This window comes from Bos mutus, chromosome 21 (assembly GCF_027580195.1).
Source record: "Bos mutus isolate GX-2022 chromosome 21, NWIPB_WYAK_1.1, whole genome shotgun sequence".
Classification (NCBI taxonomy): domain Eukaryota; kingdom Metazoa; phylum Chordata; class Mammalia; order Artiodactyla; family Bovidae; genus Bos; species Bos mutus.
The window spans coordinates 45,015,385-45,037,481 of NC_091637.1; the positions used below are offsets into that span (position 1 = coordinate 45,015,385).

Genomic DNA, 22,097 nt, shown 5'->3' on the forward strand with positions numbered 1-22,097 from the left:
ATGTATTCAGCTCATAAAGTAAAAATCAGAGGTAATGTATTTGTAACCTTTAGGCTTCCAGTTTCACTATATGAAACAAAAAGCCATTTAAAGTCAACTACACATTCAATAAATAATGGATTTTCCAAGTAAAACTTTCTGATTTGTGGTCAAGCTCCAATTCACTCATATATCTAACTTTTCACTTTATAATACAATAATGAATTATAAAGTCCTGTAAATTCAATGTAAATATGTGAGTAATCTTTCACAATGCTATGACTTCAAGGGAACTTACAAAAAATTTTAAACTGTGTTCCATACAGAAGTCTCTCACTTTAACCTGGCTCAAGACCACTGATTCAAAGCATATGAAAAGAAAAAAAAGGGAGGGACTAACAAAGAATGGTTCAAAGTAAAAGTTATTGGCTGACAATAACTTGGGCTCTGAAGTCAAAAGGACCACAGTTCAAAACAAAGCTGTGTGAACAATGATAAATTACTTAATTTCTTTGTGCCTAAGAATCACCATGTAAAATTATCTACCTTATGGGGGTGCTACAAGGATTAAGAAAAAATTAGATGTAAAAAGATTAAAAAGATGTGACACAGAAAAGTGCTCCAAATAAGTTAATAACAGTAACTACTTCTAACTATATCAATATGGATAATAAAGTTTTTTTTTAAAATAAAACTATTTTCTATATGTAACAAAACAAACTAGGCATATTGTTTTACTAAGTACCCCCACTTTTAAAGAATGAGTCAAAAGAGGAAAATTATATACATAATAAGGATGTTTACTGTCCTTCTCTCCTCCAACAACAAAACAAGTAACTACATGTCCACCAAGAGGTGGTTAGTTAAGATTTGGTGCATACACACGGTATAACACTATGTGACTCGATGTGGTTTGGTCAGCCAAACGTTCACCAAAGGACAAACGATGATTACCTGTAGAGAACGAGCGTCCGGGAAACTTTTATTTTCTTTCTAAAACTTTTCTTTGTTTGTTTGAATTTTACAATGAACAAGTATCTTTACAAAAACTGAAGAACTGCTCTTCTCATCTCTCTAAAAGTCCTTTTTTTAATTTCAATTAAATTTTTATAGAGTATCTATAATATATGATACTATGCTAAGAAATGTAGGAAATATAAAAACAAGACAGCCAGTATATACCTTGTAGACCATCTTAATTCAGTGAGGTAAAAGACATGTATACAAGTAATTTAGGAACTAAGGCAATTTTGAAAAGATCTACAACACAGGTGATGCTATTTTAACCATCTCATCCTCATCTCTGTTGTAGATCTTGTCAAAATTGTCTTAGTTCCTAAATTACTTGTATATGTGTCCATCACCAACTGAACGGACATAATTTGAGCTAACTCCAGGAGATGGTAAAGGACAGGGAAGCCTGGCATGCTGCAATCCAGGGGTTTGCAAAGAGTCAGACACAATTTAGTGACTGCAAAACCACAAAACGACAGAGGTAAAAACACAGAATGAAAGGAAGAGAACGGAAAGAGGAAGAGTATGTGAGGAAAGGAAGGTAGAATCTAAGGATAGTTATGGTAACAACAAGAAAAGATGACAGGAATTAGATTCTCTAAAGAAAAGTTCAGACTGCTTAAGAGAGAGCAAACCTGATAAAGCTGGCAGGTAGGACTGCATCCTGCAGGACAGAATTTAGGCTTGAGAAAGGGCTAGAAAAGTAGTCAGGAGCCTGACTGTACAAGGCCTTGAATATCAGGTTCAGGAATCAAGCAGTCATACATTCAAACATTTATTTAATCATTCATTCAAACATACGTAAATTCATTTATTCATACATGCATGCCAGTATTCATTCTTGGGGAAGGCCATCAATGCCCACTTTAGAAAGATAAACAAAGGGATCTTGTAAAATTTGATCAAAGATATTTGAGATAAAGTGAAGGAGAACATTGTTGCCATCATGATTATTACCTAAAATATTACAGTCATTCATTAATAATGGAAGCCTGTACAATATTGTTACAAGCCCTATTCAGACACTATTCCTCTAGAAATTACTATGTGCATATACACTTTAAAAAAAAAAAAAAAAGCATTTTTTTACCAAGTCTTTTTGTCCATTGATACTTGCACAACCATGAACCGATAAATGTTAAGAATTCGTTTACACATATCTGTGTGCTCATCCAGAAGACTTTTTATCTCATTTGCAGGTTCAAGAAGAAATATGTTTGAAGAGTTTATAATAAACACCTAAAGTAAAACAAATCATAAGCTGTTTGTTACAAAATTTAAAGGGAAAAAATTCAAGATGCTAGGTGATCTACAACAAACTTAAAAGCATTAGACTATAGGTTAATTCTAATCCTGCTTCTACCACCAGCTTGATATGGGAAATTAAAATTCATTCAATCTATTTTTATGTTTATCTAGACAAATATACAATTACTAGCAGGCATTGAAAGAAAATAAACCAAGTGAAAAACAGCAATTTTTAAAAGTGAGTCTTTAACAAAATAACCTTATTACTGTCATAAAATGGAAAGAATAAAAACAGTTTAGGATAAAAGAGGATAGATACCTCAATCAAGATGATAGATACCTCAAACAAGGTGAACTTTCTGAATGAGGTGTTCAAAATCATCTATTTTCTTTTTTCATGTTTATTGATTATGTATGCATATCTGTTTTGTTAATAACAGACTGCATATTACAGTACTACTAATCAGGATCTATCAATATGTATCTTTAATTAAATTTATTATAATATCATTAATTATACTTTGTTATAGAGGACAAAGTTGTTATATTAGTGACAGGTATGTGCAAAGGTTCTCAAAACACTTTGGAGGAATAGAACATTACATTTATTGTGAACCAAGAACATTACATCTTCCATACCCACAATTCTGATTTAAATTCCCTGGATGAACTCTGTAACAAAAGATAGTTGTAAAATCATGTGAGCAAAGAACACTTAAGCTAACTTTAAAACTGTGGAAAGAGCTGACTCTGTAGGTCTACCAACACTGACTTGCAAAAGAGAGGCACAAATAACATTAGAAATAAAATAAGAATGTACTTACATACCCAGTGGAGAATTTTAAAATGATAGTTTAGTGAATAACTTTATGCCAGTAAAACTGAAAATTTAATAAAATGGGTATTTTGTAGATAAAACATAAACTGCCAAAACTGACTCAAGAAACAGTAGAAAAGAGGTACAATACAAAGACAGTGAACTGCTAATCAAGGTATCCCTGATCCATCCCTAAACACCAGGCCTACGCTGCTTTACAGGCAGAGTTTTGTCCAATTTTTCCAAAAAATGATCCCTATTGTACATAAAATGTTTCAGAAACAAAAAAAGAAAAAAAAACACTACCAAATTTATTTTTATAAAACTATAACCCAGTTATCAAAACCAGATAAGGACTATATAACAAAAGTAAGAGGTACTTCAGAACACACAGACGAGAATCTTCAAAAAATAGCAATTCAACTCAAGCAAAATATAATACTTTATGACCAAGTAATATTTACCTCAGAAATATAAGAATGCCTTGACATCAGCAAAATTTAATAATATAATGTACCCTATAAAAAGTTGGCTTCAAGCTCAACATTCAGAAAACTAAGATCATGGCATCCGCTCCCATCACTTCATGGGAAATAGATGGGGAAACAGTGGAAACAGTGTCAGACTTTATTTTGGGGGGCTCCAAAATCACTGCAGATGGTGACTGCAGCCATGAAATTAAAAGACGCTTACTCCTAGGAAGGAAAGTTATGACCAACCTAGATAGCATGTTCAAAAGCAGAGACATTACTTTGCCAACAAAGGTCCGTCTAGTCAAGGCTATGGTTTTTCCTGTGGTCATGTATGGATGTGAGAGTTGGACTGTGAAGAAGACTGAGCACCGAAGAATTGATGCTTTTGAACTGTGGTGGTGGAGAAGACTCTTGAGAGTCCCTTGGACTGCAAGGAGACCCAACCAGTCCATTCTGAAGGAGATCAGCCCTGGGATTTCTTTGGAAGGAATGATGCTAAAGCTGAAACTCCAGTACTTTGGCCACCTCATGCGAAGAGTTGACTCATTGGAAAAGACTGATGCTGGGAGGGGTTGGGGGCAAGAGGAGAGGGGGACGACAGAGGATGAGATGGCTGGATGGCATCACTGACTCGATGGACGTGAGTCTGAGTGAACTCTGGGAGTTGGTGATGGACAGGGAGGCCTGGCGTGCTGCAATTCACGGGGTCGCAAAGAGTCGGACACGACTGAGCAACTGATCTGATCTGATCAACAGATTAAAATGTGAAAAGGTAGAATCATCACACTGCATCAAGAAAAGCACTTAGCACTTTTTCATTTTTTTAAAATTTAGCACACTAAGAAAAAAGGTAGAATTTCTTAAATCTGAAAAAGAGTATTTATCAGGAACTACAGCAAATGTTTTAACAGCAATTGAACTTGAAAAGTTCTGCCTGAACCTGAATATATGGAAGTAATGCCAAAAGTCAAGAACAAGACAAGGATTCCTCACTATCATCTCACTGTCCCGTGGAACCCAGTAAGCAAAGCAAGTGACAGGGAGCAGAAAATGAATATAAATAAGGATGACTTAAAACAGAAAAGACAAAGGTCAACTATGTAGCAACCTGGAAGAAAAATGTTCCTAAGAAAAGGAAAAGCAAGTTTAAATGACCTGAGGTGAGAGCCGGCCTAGCATACGTGAGGACTACCAAGTATAGAGTGAAGTGAGGAAGGGGAAAAGCAGTGGGAGGTGCGTTGAGAAACAGCCAGAGCACATGAAGCAGAGTTTCTTATACTGCCAATGGTGAGGTACAGGTTTTCCCCCGAGTCTTTTGCAGACCAATCTTATTGTAAAATACAGTTTAAAAAAATGAATAGGATAAAGGAAATGAGAAAAAGACATGCGAAATACAAACCCAAACTTCTCATCAGAATCAAGGGATATTAAATGACTTAAGTTTCTAAACTTTCACTCTCAATTTTGTAAGTACCTGTGGGCTGGCACTAGTCTGTGGACCACATACTTTGAGGAGCAATGATGTAAAGGCTTGATAGATCACTGGGAAAACTGATAATGAAAAGTCACCAGAGGCTTTGGAACAGAAAAATGACATGATCTGATTTATGGGATCCCTCTGGCTATTGGGTTGAGAATATACCAGGGTGATGGCAGGTGCAAGACCAGAAGCAAGAATAGTAATTAGAAATTTATTGCAATATTCCCGATGAAAGATTATTGAGGCCTGAACAAAAGAAGTAGTGTAGTGCCGAACAGTAGTCAGATTCTAAATAGATTCTGAAAGTTGACAGGATTTGTTGTCAAATTAGACATAGGGTATAAAAGCAACACAGGAAATAAGATGGCCTGAGCAACTGGAAAACAAGAGCTGCCATCAAATGAAATGAGAAAAACTGCAGGAAGACCATGTTTGTTGAACAAGATAAGTCAAGTTTTAGATATGTCAAATTTAAGATGTCTATTAGATAGTCAAGTGAAGATGCCAACTTGGCATTTGAATATTTGAGTTCAGGACTCTTAAGAATTCAGATAATAAGTCTCAGACTAGAAATAAAAAGTCTAAGTTGCAGTGTAGAGATGACACTTAAAGCCCTAAGAATGGATAAGATCAATAAGACATCAATAAGTTTACATAGAAAAGAGAGCCAAGAACTGGTTCCTGGGTACTTCAACATGAAAGTTCGGAAATATTTTGAAAAATCAGTAAAAAAAAAAAAAAAAAGAAAAGAAAACAAAAACCTAAGAAGTAGCCAGTGAGTTAGGAGAAAATAGAAAAACAGGAGTGTATGATATCGGGCACCTCATGCGAAGAGTTGACTCATTGGAAAAGACCCTGATGCTAGGAGGGATTGGGGGCAGGAGGAGAAGGGGATGACAGAGGATGAGATGGCTGGATGGCATCACTGACTCGATGGACGTGAGTCTGAGTGAACTCCGGGAGTTGGTGATGGACAGGGAGGCCTGGTGTGCTGCGATTCATGGGGTCGCAAAGAGTTGGACACAACTGAGTGACTGATCTGATCTAATCTGATCTGATGATATCTGAAGGCCATCTGAAGAATGGTTTTAACAGAGAGGAATGATCTACTCTGTAAAATGCTGACAAATCTGGTAAAATTAGGACTGAAAAACTCCATGTGATTTAACAATGGAGAAGTCACATGTGGCCTTGACAAGAACAGTAAGATTTAAAATATGAATAAATACAACGAACTAAAAATCAGTAACAAAAAAAAAAAATCCAAAAGGATAATGGAAAAACATTAATAGGCCATACATAAGAAAAGATACTCGGTAGTGATAAAGGAAAAGTAAATTAAAACAGGGAAACACAAACTAAAAAGAATAACATTTCATATACACAGGAGCAGCAAAAATTAAAATCTGACAATATAAGCTATGAGGAAGAGACAAGGAAATAAGAACTTATAAGCATTACTAAGGGAATGTAAAATATAATCATGCTGAAGAACAATTTGGCAATTAATAGTTAAGTAAAACTGATAACATACAAACGCTCCAACCCAGCAATTCCACTTATATATCCTAGGGAAATTGTCCAACACGTACCCAAAAATACATGTATAAGAATGTTCAATGCAGCATTATCTGAATATTGATAAATTGGAAACCATCTTAAAATACCAACTTAAAAAACCATCAACACATACATACAAAAACCATCAACAAAAAATTATTAAGAAAATGCAAAATAATCATAAATTATAATACCACAAAGAAGTTTTAAATGAATTAACTATGGCTATATATCAATAAGAAATCTCAAAAACATAATGGATAATGTAAAAAGTTGCTGATGACAGTAATACCATGACACAATTTATAAAAATTTTAAAACTGTATGGAAAAAAAATGCAATGTTTATCAATATACATTATGATGTGAAGGTTAAGGAAAAAACAACATTAATAGGATATAACAGTAATTGATAAATGTGTGTGGTGGGTTCATTGTATTTAAAAAATTACACTGAAATATTGAAATATGTATTTGAAATAGTTAATGATTTTTATTTCATTTTATAAAAATAAACAAAAAGTGATCTACCTGCAAAACTGCCTGGGCACCAGCTCGTATGTTTTGTTCTATGGCTTCTTCAGAAGCATTATGAAGAAGATCTTGGTAGGTGCCATTTTTAGGCCAAGTGGAATTTCGAACATGATCAGCAACATTGGTGTCATTTTCCTGAAGCAAAATATCAAGTTAATACTTTATCAATTAAGAATGCTGTGACAAGTCAGTAAGTTCAAGAAGTAAACTGGAAAGTACTAGGTCCCTCTGTTAAACATCTCAAAATAGAAGATATCCTATTTGACTACAAAAGTAACATGTATGTACACTGTAAAAAAAAAAAGTTCTCAAAAAAAAAAATTTCTCATTGACAAAAATATAAGGAAAAAAAAAATCACCCATCAGGACCAGTCAGAAATTGTATTATTTCAGATACGGAGACATTTTTCTACCTATCTAATGTATAAACCTCCCATTTTACACTTACACATTCAAAATGAGACTGTTTTGGCTTCCCTGGTGGTGCAGTGGTTAAGAATCTGCCTGCCAGTGCAGGGGACACAGGTTCTATCCCTGGTCTGGGATGATCCCACATGATGCAGAGCAACTAAGCCTGTGCACCACAATTTCTGAGCCCACAAGCCATAACTGCTGAGCCAGTATGCCTAGAGTCTGTGCTCTGCAACAAGAAGCTGCTGAAATGAGAAGCCTGCACACCACAACAAAGAGTAGCCCCTGCCCTGACTTGCCACTAGAGGAAGTCCCAGCGCAGCCAAATAAGTAAATAAATAAATCTTGAAAAGAATGGGATCATATTATTTATAGCTTTGTAAAAGATAAATCCTCTTCTAAAGGAAATGCCAGAATCCAAATGACTTAAATAAAAGGAAATAGCTTCTATTTATCCTACTTAAGAAAAATAAAATTCCTGTTATCCAAAGATAGATGAATACAGACACTTCAAACCATTTATACTGCAGCTTTCTGCCAGTGTTAGCTGTCAAAAGTCCTGCTGATTAAGGAGTTCCCTCAGTTAAACAGAAATTTCACTCAATGTTGTTCTTTTTTTTTTTTTAAGTTTCTAATTTCTTTCTGCTTTTGGTCATTCAACAGTACCTAGTATCTTCTTTTTTTTTTTATTTTTTTTTTAGTATTCTGCCTAGAACTTACAATTTTAATATATGGGAGATTTAGTCTAATCAAACTATTGTTTCATTACCAGAAGCAGTATTGTAACTCAGGTTTGTCCGAGTAGCCAATATAATATATCATGGTCTAGTCTACACTGTTCTCTTAAGCTCCATACTTCTCCATCAGGTATCTTCTGAACAGTTCTTCCTGAATAACCCACAATTCAAGACACTTAAAAGTAAATTTATACAAGCATGCTCTCCTCATTTCTACCAATCCGAATATAGCCTCCTTGGACATAATCACCATCCTTGCACTTATTTTCACTCCTGTTCATGTGTGAATGGCAACTAACTTGGTTGCAAAAGAAAAAGCTTGGGACACCTTCTCATTCCTCACATATAATTAGTCATCAAAACTTGATTTCACCATCAAAGGAGCTCATAAATCTGTCTTCTCCCTTATATTTCCATTGCAACTGCCACTGTCCTCTATCAGGTGCCTATTATCTCCTTCTGGTACTTCCTAGCTAGTGTCCTTGCCTCCAGACAAGAACGCTAGCTATCTTCCACTCTAAGCTTGGTATGAGCCTTCTGAGATTTGTAACTATCCATGCCATTTTTCTATTTATGAATATTTATGAATCTTTCCAGTGTCCAGAATGTAATCAAAGTCCATCATGACAGCATACAAGTTATTAAACAGGGTCTAGTTCTTGTCTATCTCACATTTCTTATCACTCTCAACCACCAACTCTTAGCTACAGCCAAATAAAAGTATTTTCAGTGTATGTACTACAGCATCCATTTTGATTTAGTCTCACTGTTTTGTTTTGACTGGGATGTGCAGCTTGCAGGATCTTTCTTACCCAACCAAAGATGAATCTGGGCCCCAGCAGTGAAAGCACCACGTCCTAACCACTGGACCACCAGGGAATTCCCACCACAATTTAAAATATTATACCTTTTGTAATATTATCCAATTTTGATCTAGACAATGACTGAAAGAATCAGAATACAAGCTCTTTTAAAGTTGTGACATCAAAGAGCTTTGGGATAGAGTACTGAGATAACATATTATCTAAACTGTGAAATATAATTGACTGTTGAACAACATTGGGTGTAGGGCACCAACCCTTTGAGCAGCAAACATCTGCATATAACTTATAGTTGGCTCTCAATATCCATAGTTTCTCCATTATCGACAGATTTAACCAACTATGGATTATGTGGTACTGTAATATTTACTATCGAAATAGATCCTCATATAAATGGACCCACATAGTTTAAACTCACATTATTCAAGGATCAACTGTATACTGAAAAGTATCTTTATCTTCCCATCTATCCCATATCATCACACTTCTGTGAAAACCTTATCTATTACACTTAGGTACTAAAATACATAAGTCTTATTTTACCTCTTCTCTTTTTTCTCCTTCTTCCATTGAAATATCACGCTCTGTGACATTGTCAATGCATGGAAGGTCTGAAGAAGAGATCACAATTTCTTCAGGCTCTTGCATGAACAAAGGTTTTTCCTCTTGCTGGATCCATTCTTGATATACTTTTACCACTTTTCTCATAGCTGCTGCTTCGCAAATTGGTAATAAAAATGCCTAGTGAAAAAAAGAGAATATAATGACACCTTTTACTTTACTGCAAACTACTAAAATATACATTTCTATCAATAAAATGTGAGATATAAATGATTCTTAAAGAGCTAAAGTAAAACAACTCATTTTCAGAAAAACCCTTTTGTTTCCAAATAATCTGTAAATACATTAAGACAAATACTTTTGGTAGGTAGATATGGATTTCCAACCGTAGGAGCAAAGATTTATTTCAATAGTGCTATTTCTGAATGAACATATTCCCTGTAACTGTGCTCCTATAAGTTTAATGTAAATACAACTTTTCATAATAAATCACATTTTTGTAGATTAAAATAAATTTTGATAAAAAGATTTTAATTTTAAAAAATGACTCTAAAAAGCAATAAAAACAGTATGTAACAAGGCAACTTAGCTTTTCACAACATATTGTTTAAAAAGGTAAGAGTTTTCTTCTGTCATTTTACACACTTAAAATTTTACAAGCTAAACAATATGGCAAAAATATTTAGACAGTTTAAAGGAATACCTTACAATTATCCTTTCCTTTCAGTATTATCTTAAGTTTAAAGATAACATTTTCCTTAACACAAAAAATCATCAGAGAAAAAAAAAACCCTTTTATACAATTCATACTTATAAAGGAAGAAAAGCACTCAGTCTCACTACTCAAAGTCCTTCCCTTATAATATTTGTGCTTATGTGTTATCATTATATTGTATTTTTTTAACAAATAAAATTGGTATTCAACTTACTTGATTTTCTTTTGTATTTGTTTCATAATGATTATCTATGAATTTCAGCTGTAAAAATCACAAAACCTTTACCTAAAACATGATACTTTCTACTCTAGAATTATCTATGAATATTTAATAACAATTATGGGGTCAAAAGACTACTTTATCTGACTGAAACTAGCCAAGAAAATAATGATGAAAAGTTCATGTGTAATATCAATAGGGTATTTCATGTTGTTTGGTAATCCTTTTATTTATTGCTATTATTGATTCCCTAGAAAACTGCATTACTTGCTACTTTCCTCCATCTAACAAACCCATTCCCAAATTCTCATTCTCATGTTCTGACAGTTTAATGGTCAATGGCATAATTTTGAACATCACTGCCTGCTCTAAGACTATTTTACAACTGAAGCAACAGTTCAGATTTCCTTAAAAATATTAGAAGAAAAAAGAAAGCTCAATCTCTAAAAGTTCTATTCTCAAACACTGAAAAATTTACTTAAAAATTAGCATGAGAAGTCTCTGTATTTTCTGCTCATTTTTGTTTTGAACCTAAAGAGAGAAGTCACTCAGTCGTGTCCGACCCTTGTAGCTGACCAGGCTCCTCGGTCCATGGGATTTTCCATACAAAAATACTGGAGTGGGTTGCCATTTCCTTCTCCAGGGGATCTTTCCGATCCAGGGATCGAACCCAGGTCTCCTGCACTGCAGGCAGACTCTTTACCATCTGAGCCACCAGGGAAGCCCTTGAACCTAACACTGCTCTATAAAAATAAAGCTTATTAATTTTAAAAATGTTAGACCCAGAGCTATGATTTTCATTATTGCAAAAATTATCACACTATATTCCAAGTGGCTGGATGTATCTATTAAAGACAAGAGTGAATACATATCACATTTGTCCTTATAGGCCACCATACTGATTTTGCCTACACACTAAAGGATCTTGAGGAAAGACTGATCTTAGTCATGGCTAAAAATCTGATGCATAAAAACTAGAGGGTCATTTTATACATTTACAATGAAAAATAGCTGTCTCACACCAGAACGTTCAAATCCACATGAGTGAGTGAAGTTGCTCAGTCGTGTCTGACTCTTTGCGACCCCATGGACTGTATATAGCCTACCAGGCTCCTCTGTCCATGGGGTTTTCCAGGCAAGAATACTGGAGTAGGTTACCATTTCCTTCTCCAGGAGATCTTCCTGACCCACGGACTGAACCCAGGTCTCCCACACTGTAGGGAGACGCTGTACCGTCTGAGCCACCAGGGAAGTCAAATCCATATATTGGCACCTTAATCTTTCTACAAAGAAGTACCACTCACAATCAGATACAAGTATTAATTGATAATAAGGGAATCTGTCATTATAGGCAAGAATATGTGAATTAATACTCAGCCAATTTTCTCTCTACAGGTAGACCTACGAGGTCATCTCCACTTTTATGATTTTATGACCATAAAACTACATCAGAACCAGAAAACTACAGGGAGAAAAAAAATGAAAACAAGAGATAAAAAATAAGTAAAATATTTAATGGTATCAGCTTAAGGCAACCTGGTACACAGTTTTCTAATAAGTGGCTTCGCCAATGGGATCTGATTTACTGGTAGCTAAGGCTCTCTTCTTTGGTGAAAAAACGCTAACAAACATGTTAGTCTCTGATTACTTTTTTAATGGGCTTCCATTATTAACCAACCCAGATTGTGACAAACACATTCTTTAAAATTTAATTAATACAGTGAGCATTTAGCAGACCTGGGAATTTTTTGTCTCCTTAGAGACAAAAAGGTTAGAGAAAAATCTCCTTAGAGACAAAGAGGTTCACATTTTGTCTCAGAATACTTAATCTAATGTATGTTAACACGAATAATTCATTTTCCAAATAAAAAGTAGAATTATTTACTTTTTTGTAAATCTCGTTAATGTTTAGCTTAATAGAAGACAGTTGGATTCTCTTATCTGCTTGCTTCCATATTAAATCTGATACAATATCGTATGTCAGGTACCCCGGGGAAAATTTCACTGTACACTTGTGAGACAGCAAGAGTGAAAAAGGTTTTGACCTTATGAACCTCAAAAGGTTCTGGGGATTTCTCAGGAGCCCCAGGTTATACTTTGCCACCCACTGCCCCCCATTTATGGAGAAGGCAATGGCAACCCACTCCAGTACTCTTGCCTGGAAAATTCCATGGATGGAGGAGCCTGGTAGGCTGCAGTCCATGGGGTCGCTAAGAGTCGGACATGACTGAGCGACTTCACTTTGACTTTTCACTTTCAAGCATTGAAGAAGGAAATGGCAACCCACTCCAGTGTTCTTGCCTGGAGAATCCCAGGGACAGGGGAGCCTGGTGGGCTGCCGTCTCTGGGGTTGCACAGAGTTGGACACGATTGAAGCGACTTAGCAGCAGCAGCAGCCCCCCATTTATGTATTTTTAAATTACATATAAATAAATCTATGGTGCTTTTAAAGGCTAAACTCTTTATGTGTTTTATTTACCTCACATCAAAGTACCTGTGGCTCCTCACAAGTACTAACAACATACAGCACAAAGAATGGGTTTATTTATAAAATAGTGTTATTATGCCTATTCTATACTGAACTGAAGGGATATGGAGAATAATTTTATCATTTCAAATAATCTGGGCATTTACGCTTTACAGTTGTACCTTTCTTTTAAAGACACATAACATTATAGATACCCTCATCTGAGCTAGAACTCACAATCATTAAACTGGCCCTAAAAAAAATTATCACCTATGTAACAAACTGTCTCAAGACTTGGCTTCTAGAAATACATGTTAGCCCACAGCTAGCACTAACAAAGTGCCCAGCACTCAACAGTTACTGAGTTTCTTGATTAATTCACCAAATTTGATAATTCACTAAACAAATTCACCAAAATTTATTTGGTACCTAACTCACTTGCCAGGCACTATGGCTACAATGATGAATAAGTATTTATGGAGGGTAATAAGAAAGATCAAAATTAAACAAACATTAAAAAATTTCTAAAACTCAGGAGAGATACTATGAAGGTGAGTATAGTTTTCAAAAACATCATTAAAGAGAGGTCCTTACTGAGAGTGTGTGTGTGTGTGTATGTACACGTGTGTGTACACCTGCTTCTGGGTGGGCAGGTGAATGGGTGAGGGTGGTCATGGAAGACTTTTCTGGTGTACTCACATTTAAGCTATGATCTTAAAGGTTGAGTAGCCAGGTAAGAAGAGGAGGTGGGAAGGAAAGACAGGAAGGCTGAAGACAGGGAAACAGTTAAGCGTAACGGCTATGAGGATGAAATTATTTGAAAGACGAAAAGATAAGACATTTCTACTAAACTTACCTACAGAGGGACTTGTGCTCTAGCTGGGATTGCTAAGGGCAAAAATCATCATATGCCTATATACCTAATAATTAATGAAATATTTCTGTCTATACCACAGTATGAAACATATGAGCCTTCAAATTAAAACAGAAATTATTACACAGATTCTCCGTTACGCAAACTTATCATCAGTATTAAGCAAGTAAAAATAGCTTTTCTACTACAATCTAATCTTAGAAACTGATTCCTTTCAAAACATTAATGATTCATTGGAGTCACCATCCTAAAATCTATTTTTATTTAAGTTTTGCCTTAAAAACCACTTTTAAAAAGCAGCTGTTACAATAAAAATAACATCTCAGAGAACTTCAGTTCCCAGCAGTATTGTAAGAAAGATACCCTAGAATCTACTTGCACAGAACACCTAAAAGTTGTCACATGAAAAGTATAATATACCTTTTAAATGAATGGCTCAGCTTGTAAGGGTATTCTGAGTCTAGAACAAAATGAAAGTATTGATCTAGAGGGGCGAGTAAGCAATGCAACAGGTGGGTGCTGCCTTGGACAGCCTTCAGAGCTTTGCTTTAATGCCCTCTGTGTGGACCGGAGAGACCATATAAACGTGAAACCAATCATGGGTACATCCTCAAAATAATGGTGAGCTAGGAGAGGAAGAAAAAACTTGACTCCAGAGAAGAGTCAGTGAGGAAACTTGTCTGCTGACTTCGAGTAAGGAATACCAGTCTTCCCTGGAAACTCATATTCGCAGGCTGGCTATCACCTAACTTTGAGTGCTGCAAAGTGAGAAGAATCATAAGCAAAGAATTGTAATGTAAAGTAAACCAAGGTTGACAGGACTCCTGCATACCTGAGAGAAGCAAGTGCAAATCTTTTCTGGAGGAACACATGCTTCAACTCAGGTTTTAAAGTAATTTTCATAAGATTCCAAAGAAATGTAAGCTCTGAACATAAAAATCCAAACAAACAAATGAGGGTGAATAAACAAACAACAAACAAGGCCAGAACAGCAAAAACCTAAGTTACTAGAATTACTGGAATAAGGAATGTGAATATTTTAATATGTTTTAATATTAAGAAAGTGAAAATATGAACAAATAAGCCACTGGAAAAAAATCACTATACAGATATTTAAAAACAACCAACTATTAACTTCTAGAAATTAAAATATAAATAATATCATTAAAAACCCAATAAGGGGAATTCTATTTCCAAGACTGTGATACTAGGTAAGCAATCGTACAACTGAAAAAAATATGTAATACATTAAAAAAATTTTTTTATCTTCTTAAATGCACTGATGAGCCAAAAAGTAGGGAGAAATATTTGAAAATAAAAACTTACATGAGGTCCAAACTCAAGAGAGGTTTTAGGTGTAGCAATAAAGTGGTTTCATTTTGAGTGGAACCAATTACTCTGGATTTTATGGATCTATAGGGGCAAGGAAGAAAGAATGATAGGGAAACTTCCAAAATTGGAATTCCAAAGGAATATATATCATCAGTGAAATGCCCCGCTGGATGAAGCATAAGCTGGAATCAAGATTGCTGGGAGAAACATCAATAACCTCATATATGCAGATGACACTACCCTTATGGTAGAAAGTAAAGGGGACCTATAAGAGTCTCTTGATGAAAGTGAAAGAGGAGAGTGAAAAAGCTGACTTAAAACTCAACATTCAAAAAATAAAGATCATGGCATCCAGTCCCATCACTTAAAACTGCTGCTGCTAAGTCGCTTCAGTCGTGTCCGACTCTGTGCGACCCCAGAGATGGCAGCCCACCAGGCTCCCCCGTCCCTGGGATTCTCCAGGCAAGAACACTGGAGTGGGTTGCCATTTCCTTCTCCAGTGCATGAAAGTGAAAAGAGAAAGTGAAATCGCTCAGTCATGTCCGACCCTCAGCGACCCCATGGACTGCAGCCCACCAGGCTCCTAGAGTAGCCTATATTTGTTATACAGTATTGTGCAACTTACAGTTTTTTTCTGAATATTTCTTATTTTTCCCAAGCCCTGTTTCCCAGGACTTTGATCATTAAATATGTCTACCTTAAGGTTCCAAATACCTATGTCTTTATGAAACATGTCGGGATAAATTCATTCTCTTTAATGTGACAAGCTACATTCTAAAAATGACCCCAAACCTGCTATATTGGTACAGGTTATGAAGTGTTATCTAAAGATCTGAGGGACGTTCAGGGGACAGACTCAGACCTTAGAAAGGGATTTTAAAGAATTCTAAATTCTCAAGAGAAACATTCTGGGAAGGGAAGAAGTGTTCTATAATCTAGGGCATATTCCAGAGCCCTTGTTCTCATTAAACGTCTACCCCATTAAAAGTCTGCAAGGAAAACTGCCCATACATAGAGGCAAAGTAGATAACAGACATCTCCTCAAAAGCTGTAACCAAAAGCTAGCCTTAATACAGGTTTACACTTGTACGTTCATATTATCTGCCTGGCTTAAACTGCAGGAGTTCAGTTTAATGTGAGATTGAAGAGTTTCCTTGCATCTATCTATATGCAGTAAATGCACCTCCTCTCTGGAACAATCAATCTTTAACAAACCAAGAAACAGTCGTAAGTAGCAAAAGTTCAGAATCAAAATTCTGATCACAAAATATTTCAAGAGAATATATAGCACCATGAGGAAGAACATTCAGAAACAAAATATGGCAGACTCAGACCTTTAAAGACTTCGGGAATATCAGGAGGATCAATCAGTCAATAGAAAATAAAATATAAATATAATTAAAAAAAAAAAAGTCAGATCAATACATAAAAAGTAAGGTATGAACTAGAGACCTAAAATTGACCAGACTGGCCGACTTCCAGAAACAGTTGTAATTAGAAAGAAAGTATCCAGAATGTAGCATGGAGAGACAAAGAGATTGAAAATATATATATGTGAGATTAGTAGATGTATTAAGTGGGAAGGTTTAACACATATCTTGAAAGAAAAAAAAAAAAAAGTTCAGAGACAATATTTTAAGAGAATGATGGCTGGAAATTTTCCAGAACTGTAAAATTATACTAATCCATAAATACAGTATGCCCAAAGTATCCCCTGAAGAATAAAAGGAAATCTAGACCTGAACAGTGAAAAGTGAAAGTGGAAGTCACTCAGTGGTGTCCAACTCTTTGCAACCCCATGGACTATACAGTCCATGGAATTCTCCAGGCCAGAATACTGGAGGGGGTAGCCTTTCCCTTCTCCAGGGGCTCTTCTCAACCGAGGGATCAAACCCAGGTCTCCCACATTGCAGGTGGATTCTTTACCAACTGAGCCACATAGGAAGCCCAAGAATACTGGAGTGGGTAGCCTATGCATTCTCCAGTGGATCTTCCTGATTCAGGAATTGAACTGGAGTCTCCTACATTGCAAGAGCTATCAGGGAAGTCCCAAATATGGCACAATAAAATACAAAATGCCAAATAGTTAAAAAAAAAAAAAGGTATTAAAAGCCAGAGAAAGACAACTGACCTATAAAGTATCAACAGTTCAACTGCTGACTGACACGTCAACAGTAACATGGTAAACCAGCAAAGTGGGAAAGTACCTGAAATGTACTGGGTGAAAATAACTGTCAATCTAGAATTTTATATGCAGTGGAAAAAATATGTGGGCAAAATAAAGGCATTGTCAGAGCAAAACTTTGTAAGTGTTTGACATCCACTAAGCTTACTCCTTGAAAGGAAAGTTATGACCAACCTAGATAGCATATTCAAAAGCAGAGACATTACTTTGCCAACAAAGGTCCGTCTAGTCAAGGCTATGGTTTTTCCAGGGGTCATGTATGGATGTGAGAGTTGGACTATGAGAAAAGCTGAGTGCCGAAGAATTGATGCTTTTGAACTGTGGTGTTGGAGAAGACTCTTGAAGAGTCCCTTGGACTGCAAGAAGATCCAACCAGTCCATCCTAAAGGAGATCAGTCCTGGGTGTTCATTGGAAGGACTGATGCTGAAGCTGAAACTCCAATACTTTGGCCACCTCATGCAAAGAGTTGACTCATTGGAAAAGACCCTAAAGTTCGGAGGGATTGGGGGCAGGAAGAGAAGGGGATGACAGAGGATGAGATGGCTGGATGGCATCACTGACTCGATGGACATGAGTTTGGGTAAACTCTGGGAGTTGGTGTTGGAGAGGGAGGCCTGGCGTGCTGCGACTCATGGGGTCGCAAAGAGTCAGACACGACTGAGCGACTGAACTGAACTGAAAGTAAATTCTCAATGATGAATTTCAAGCAGAGAAAAGTAATTCTAAATGAAAGACCTGAAAAGGAAGAAATCATAATCAAAAGGAGTGATGAATAAAAATAACTGTAAATCAACTGAACACACAGATAATAATGATACTGGAGTTAAATATATAAACATGCAAAATAGAACTGAATTATTTGTTAATAACCATATATTATTTGGGGAGAAATCCGAATAATAGGGTTCTATTAACCTTGTATTGATTAGGAAGAGGGTAAAAAAAACAATAACTTTACATTTGGAAAGTGAAGTATGTATGTTAAAATTTAGATAGTTATCACTAAAGGAAAAGGAAAAGAAAAAACTTTCAAACCAAGTGATAGGAAGGAGGATATAGAATGAAAAAAACATCAATTAAAAGAAAGTAAAAAATAAGAGGAATATAAAAAATACAGACATAAGAAAAATAAAAAGAACAAAATAAGATCATACCAATAAATCCAAACATATCAGTAATTATAATAAATATTCCATTAAAACACAAAGATTTTTTAAAATCTAACCATATTTACAAAAGACATATAAAATGTAATAAAAAGAACTTAAAATTAAAGAATAAAAAAAATATACATGAGGATAATTCTAATAAAAAGTGGTATTAATGTACTAAAAGTAGATAGACTACTATAGGTAGATTTTAAGCAAATTAAGTTTTTTCACTACACATAATTTCTACAGATTAAGAGGTCCATAAACAAAAAGTTTAACTCACCAAGAAGATATAAAATTATAAATATGTATGTACTTAATTATAAAGCTTCAAAATATACAAAGGAAAATTTATGGAACTACAAAGAAAAAAATAAGCAAATCACCATCAGAACAAAAGATTTTAATACACTCTTCTCCATAACTGTGAGGTAAAGCTGACCAAAAATTTTAGGTAAGAATACAGAAAAGTTCACCAACACAATAATATGCTTGATTTAATAAACTTTAAAAATCATGAACTTCATAGAAAAGAATACATTCTCTGCAAACACATAGGACATTTATGAGGACTGACTACATGCTAATTACACAAATTATATCCTCTGACCAAAAAGAATCACATTAGAAATCTGTGAGAAAAAAGAAAACTAGAAAAGTCTTATTTGTTTGGAAGATGGACACCTAAATAACTCACAGGTCAAAGAAGGTATTAACATGAAAATTATAAAACATTTAGAAGTGAATAATACACATACAAAGTTTGTAGACTGTAGCCAAAACAGCATTAAGAGGTAAAATAACAGTCTCAAAAATGCTTATATGAAAAAAATGTGAGACTAATTAAATTAGCTAGCAAAAGAACCATCAAATAAAATCAAGAAAAGTAGAAAGAAATAACAAGGAGCAAAATTAACAAATGAGAAAATGAACATAAAGCACAGAGGATCAACAAGGCCAAAAGTTCACTCTTTGCAAAGACTAATAAAACTGACAAATCTCTGGTAAGAATCATCAAGAAAAAACAAACAAGGAACAAATACTAACAGGAATGACAAGGAAAAACATGAATATAAATGCTCCAGAGATTTAAAAAGATTATAAGAGAACGCATTTAAAAACAAATGTAATGAACAAATTCCTACAAAAACAAACATACTCAAACTGACTTAAGAACTAGAAAACCTTTATAGTTCTATAAGCTTTATATTTTCCCATAAGCAAAGTAGTCCACTCATACTTGTCAAATACTTTTCCCTTCGCACTTGTCATATATTCTGTCAACCCAAACCCTAAAGCTGGCAACTCACTGCCAAAGCTGGACAAAATGTTACAACTTGTTTGTTTACCTTAAACTGACAAAGCTAATGCTGCCTCATGCTTTCTTTTACATATCAACAAACATGTAGGAGATGAAAATCTGCTTTGCCTGGAGAGCTCCCTGGCATGTGAAGACAGTGTAGCATAGAATAAAGAGCACTAACAGATTTTTAGTCCAGGATCTACCACTTACTTGCTGTGAGACTTGAATGATCCCCTTCAGCTACAAAACTCAATGATGTTTACCTGTAAAAGTTAAGTACCTTTGCTATTAAGAGCAAATGATTAGTTTTCAAAAGGTTTATTTTCCCATAAAATTTCTATGTAACTGAAAATGCGCACTTAGGAATTTTTAACTATCTTTATGTGAAATAGCTTTTATTATTTTCCCTTCCCTCTTCTTTATTTTATTCCCCAAACAATATATGCCTTAAGCAAATTAAATTTCAGAATGCCTTAGAAGACAAAACCGAGCCTCCACATGGAGGATAAAGACACTCTGTATTCATAAATCATTTTTTATTAATTTTAGAGTGAAAGATAAATAACTTTACTATAACTTATTAATAAATTATAGGAAGAAAACTTTCAAACCATAAAGTGAGTCACTAAGAAAATTATTCTGGTAACAGAAGAAATATTGGGGGGATAATTATTAAACCAAAGTTATCATAAACTAAAAAAATAACTGAAAACATTCAAGGATTAAATGTAGTAAGTTTTATAAATAAACTAAATATGAACTTAAAAAATTTTTTTCATGAAGAATAAATTCTAAATAGCTAAAAGTCAGTATATTCAATATTAAAGGCAAAAGTTTATATTACAAATTAAAAATATTGAGAGATATTTTACCTGACGAAATATCTCTGTGACAAAGTTTACGTTACTTCTTTTAGAAGAAAAAACTCGGCGAACTATTTCAATGTCTGTGAGATGCTCTTCATCAATACTACAGAGACTAGAAGAGCTAGGTTCTCGCTCCGTGAGAGTGCTTGTGTTGGAATGAGACTGTTCAGGTTCTGTACTTCTATCTGTTTTATCAGCATTATCATTTTTGTTTTCTTCTCTGGATACCAAACTAGCAGCTGCTCTCTAAAATAAAAACAAAAGGGGGAGAATATCACGATCCTTTAACTCAATATTTTGTCTTCCAATAGCAAATACTGACAAAATTCAAAGCATTCCATAAGTAACTTATAGCATTGTTTAAAATCTAGGAATAGATTTTAATTTCATTTAGAATCCATGCTAAATAATTAAATGGCAATGAAATAACTCAATATCTAAGTGACATAGTGATACTCACCAAACATCTACTCAATTAAGTTTTTCAGTGTGTTTGCAGCACAAACAAGTTACGATTAGACTGGGTAAAAGAATAATGTCAATGGAGTGAGCTTGATCTTCAATAACAAATACCTTAAAACTGGATTATTTATTGTCTTAAATGTGTAAAGTCATCTCTATTTTATCATAAACAAAGATTATGCAAGCAAAAACTTCTTAAAAAAACCAAAGGAACAGAAAAAAAAATGACAGAAAAAGTAGAAATGAAGCTAACATAAAATATATATTAGAAAACTCTGCATTCTAATAACTTAACAATTTTTACCATGACTGAAGATGATGGCTAAATTTAGGGAAAAAGCAAAAGTCTTAAGGCAGTAATAAAGAAATTACTACCATGGTATGATAGGTAGCACTATACACGTCACTATACAGTGACATGATAATATACTTTCTGGTACATTATTCAATTTTTGGTCTCAGTTCTATCATCTATAAAATAAAAGGGTTTTAAGTATGTAAATGATCTCAAATATGCCTTCCCAACTAAAAAAAAATCTTATTTTTAGTTTATTGAATTCTGGGATCCGAAAGAACAGTTCTGCTTGAGAGTATCTACATTCAAAAACTTTTTATAGAGAACCTAGAACATGTTTTGGGGAAAACGCATCACGTAATCTGCTATAGACAAATAAAAGGCTAGAGGGAATATAAGTAAAATTTTCTGAATGTTAATGAACATACTTTATACCTCCACTTAACTTTTAAAGTACTTAAAAGAGGTTGTATAAAAAGCACACACATATAAAATATTTTTAAAATGAGGAAATATGAGAAAAGGAAAAATAAAAACACTGCAATAAAGACAATTTCAGGAAAAAAAATGCACATTGAGAGGAGGGGCAAGT

At 34.6% G+C, this 22,097-nt stretch overlaps 1 protein-coding gene across 7 annotated transcripts in view; it reads right to left on the reverse strand.

Moving 5' to 3' along the window:
• The window catches only part of RALGAPA1 (Ral GTPase activating protein catalytic subunit alpha 1), a 214,174-nt gene that overhangs the window by 127,819 nt on the left and 64,258 nt on the right, over positions 1-22,097 (reverse strand). For 6 of the 7 annotated variants that reach the window (XM_070358743.1, XM_005891799.3, XM_070358739.1 and 3 more), the window contains exons 10-13: positions 20,755-20,994; positions 9,617-9,814; positions 7,102-7,239; positions 2,084-2,232 (exon numbers count right to left, since the gene is read on the reverse strand). In XM_070358743.1, coding sequence (XP_070214844.1) covers positions 2,084-2,232; positions 7,102-7,239; positions 9,617-9,814; positions 20,755-20,994 — 725 coding nt within the window. Of the gene's footprint in view, positions 1-2,083; positions 2,233-7,101; positions 7,240-9,616; positions 9,815-20,092; positions 20,146-20,754; positions 20,995-22,097 lie in introns of those variants that run through there. The other variant, XM_070358741.1, reaches the window with a different exon arrangement.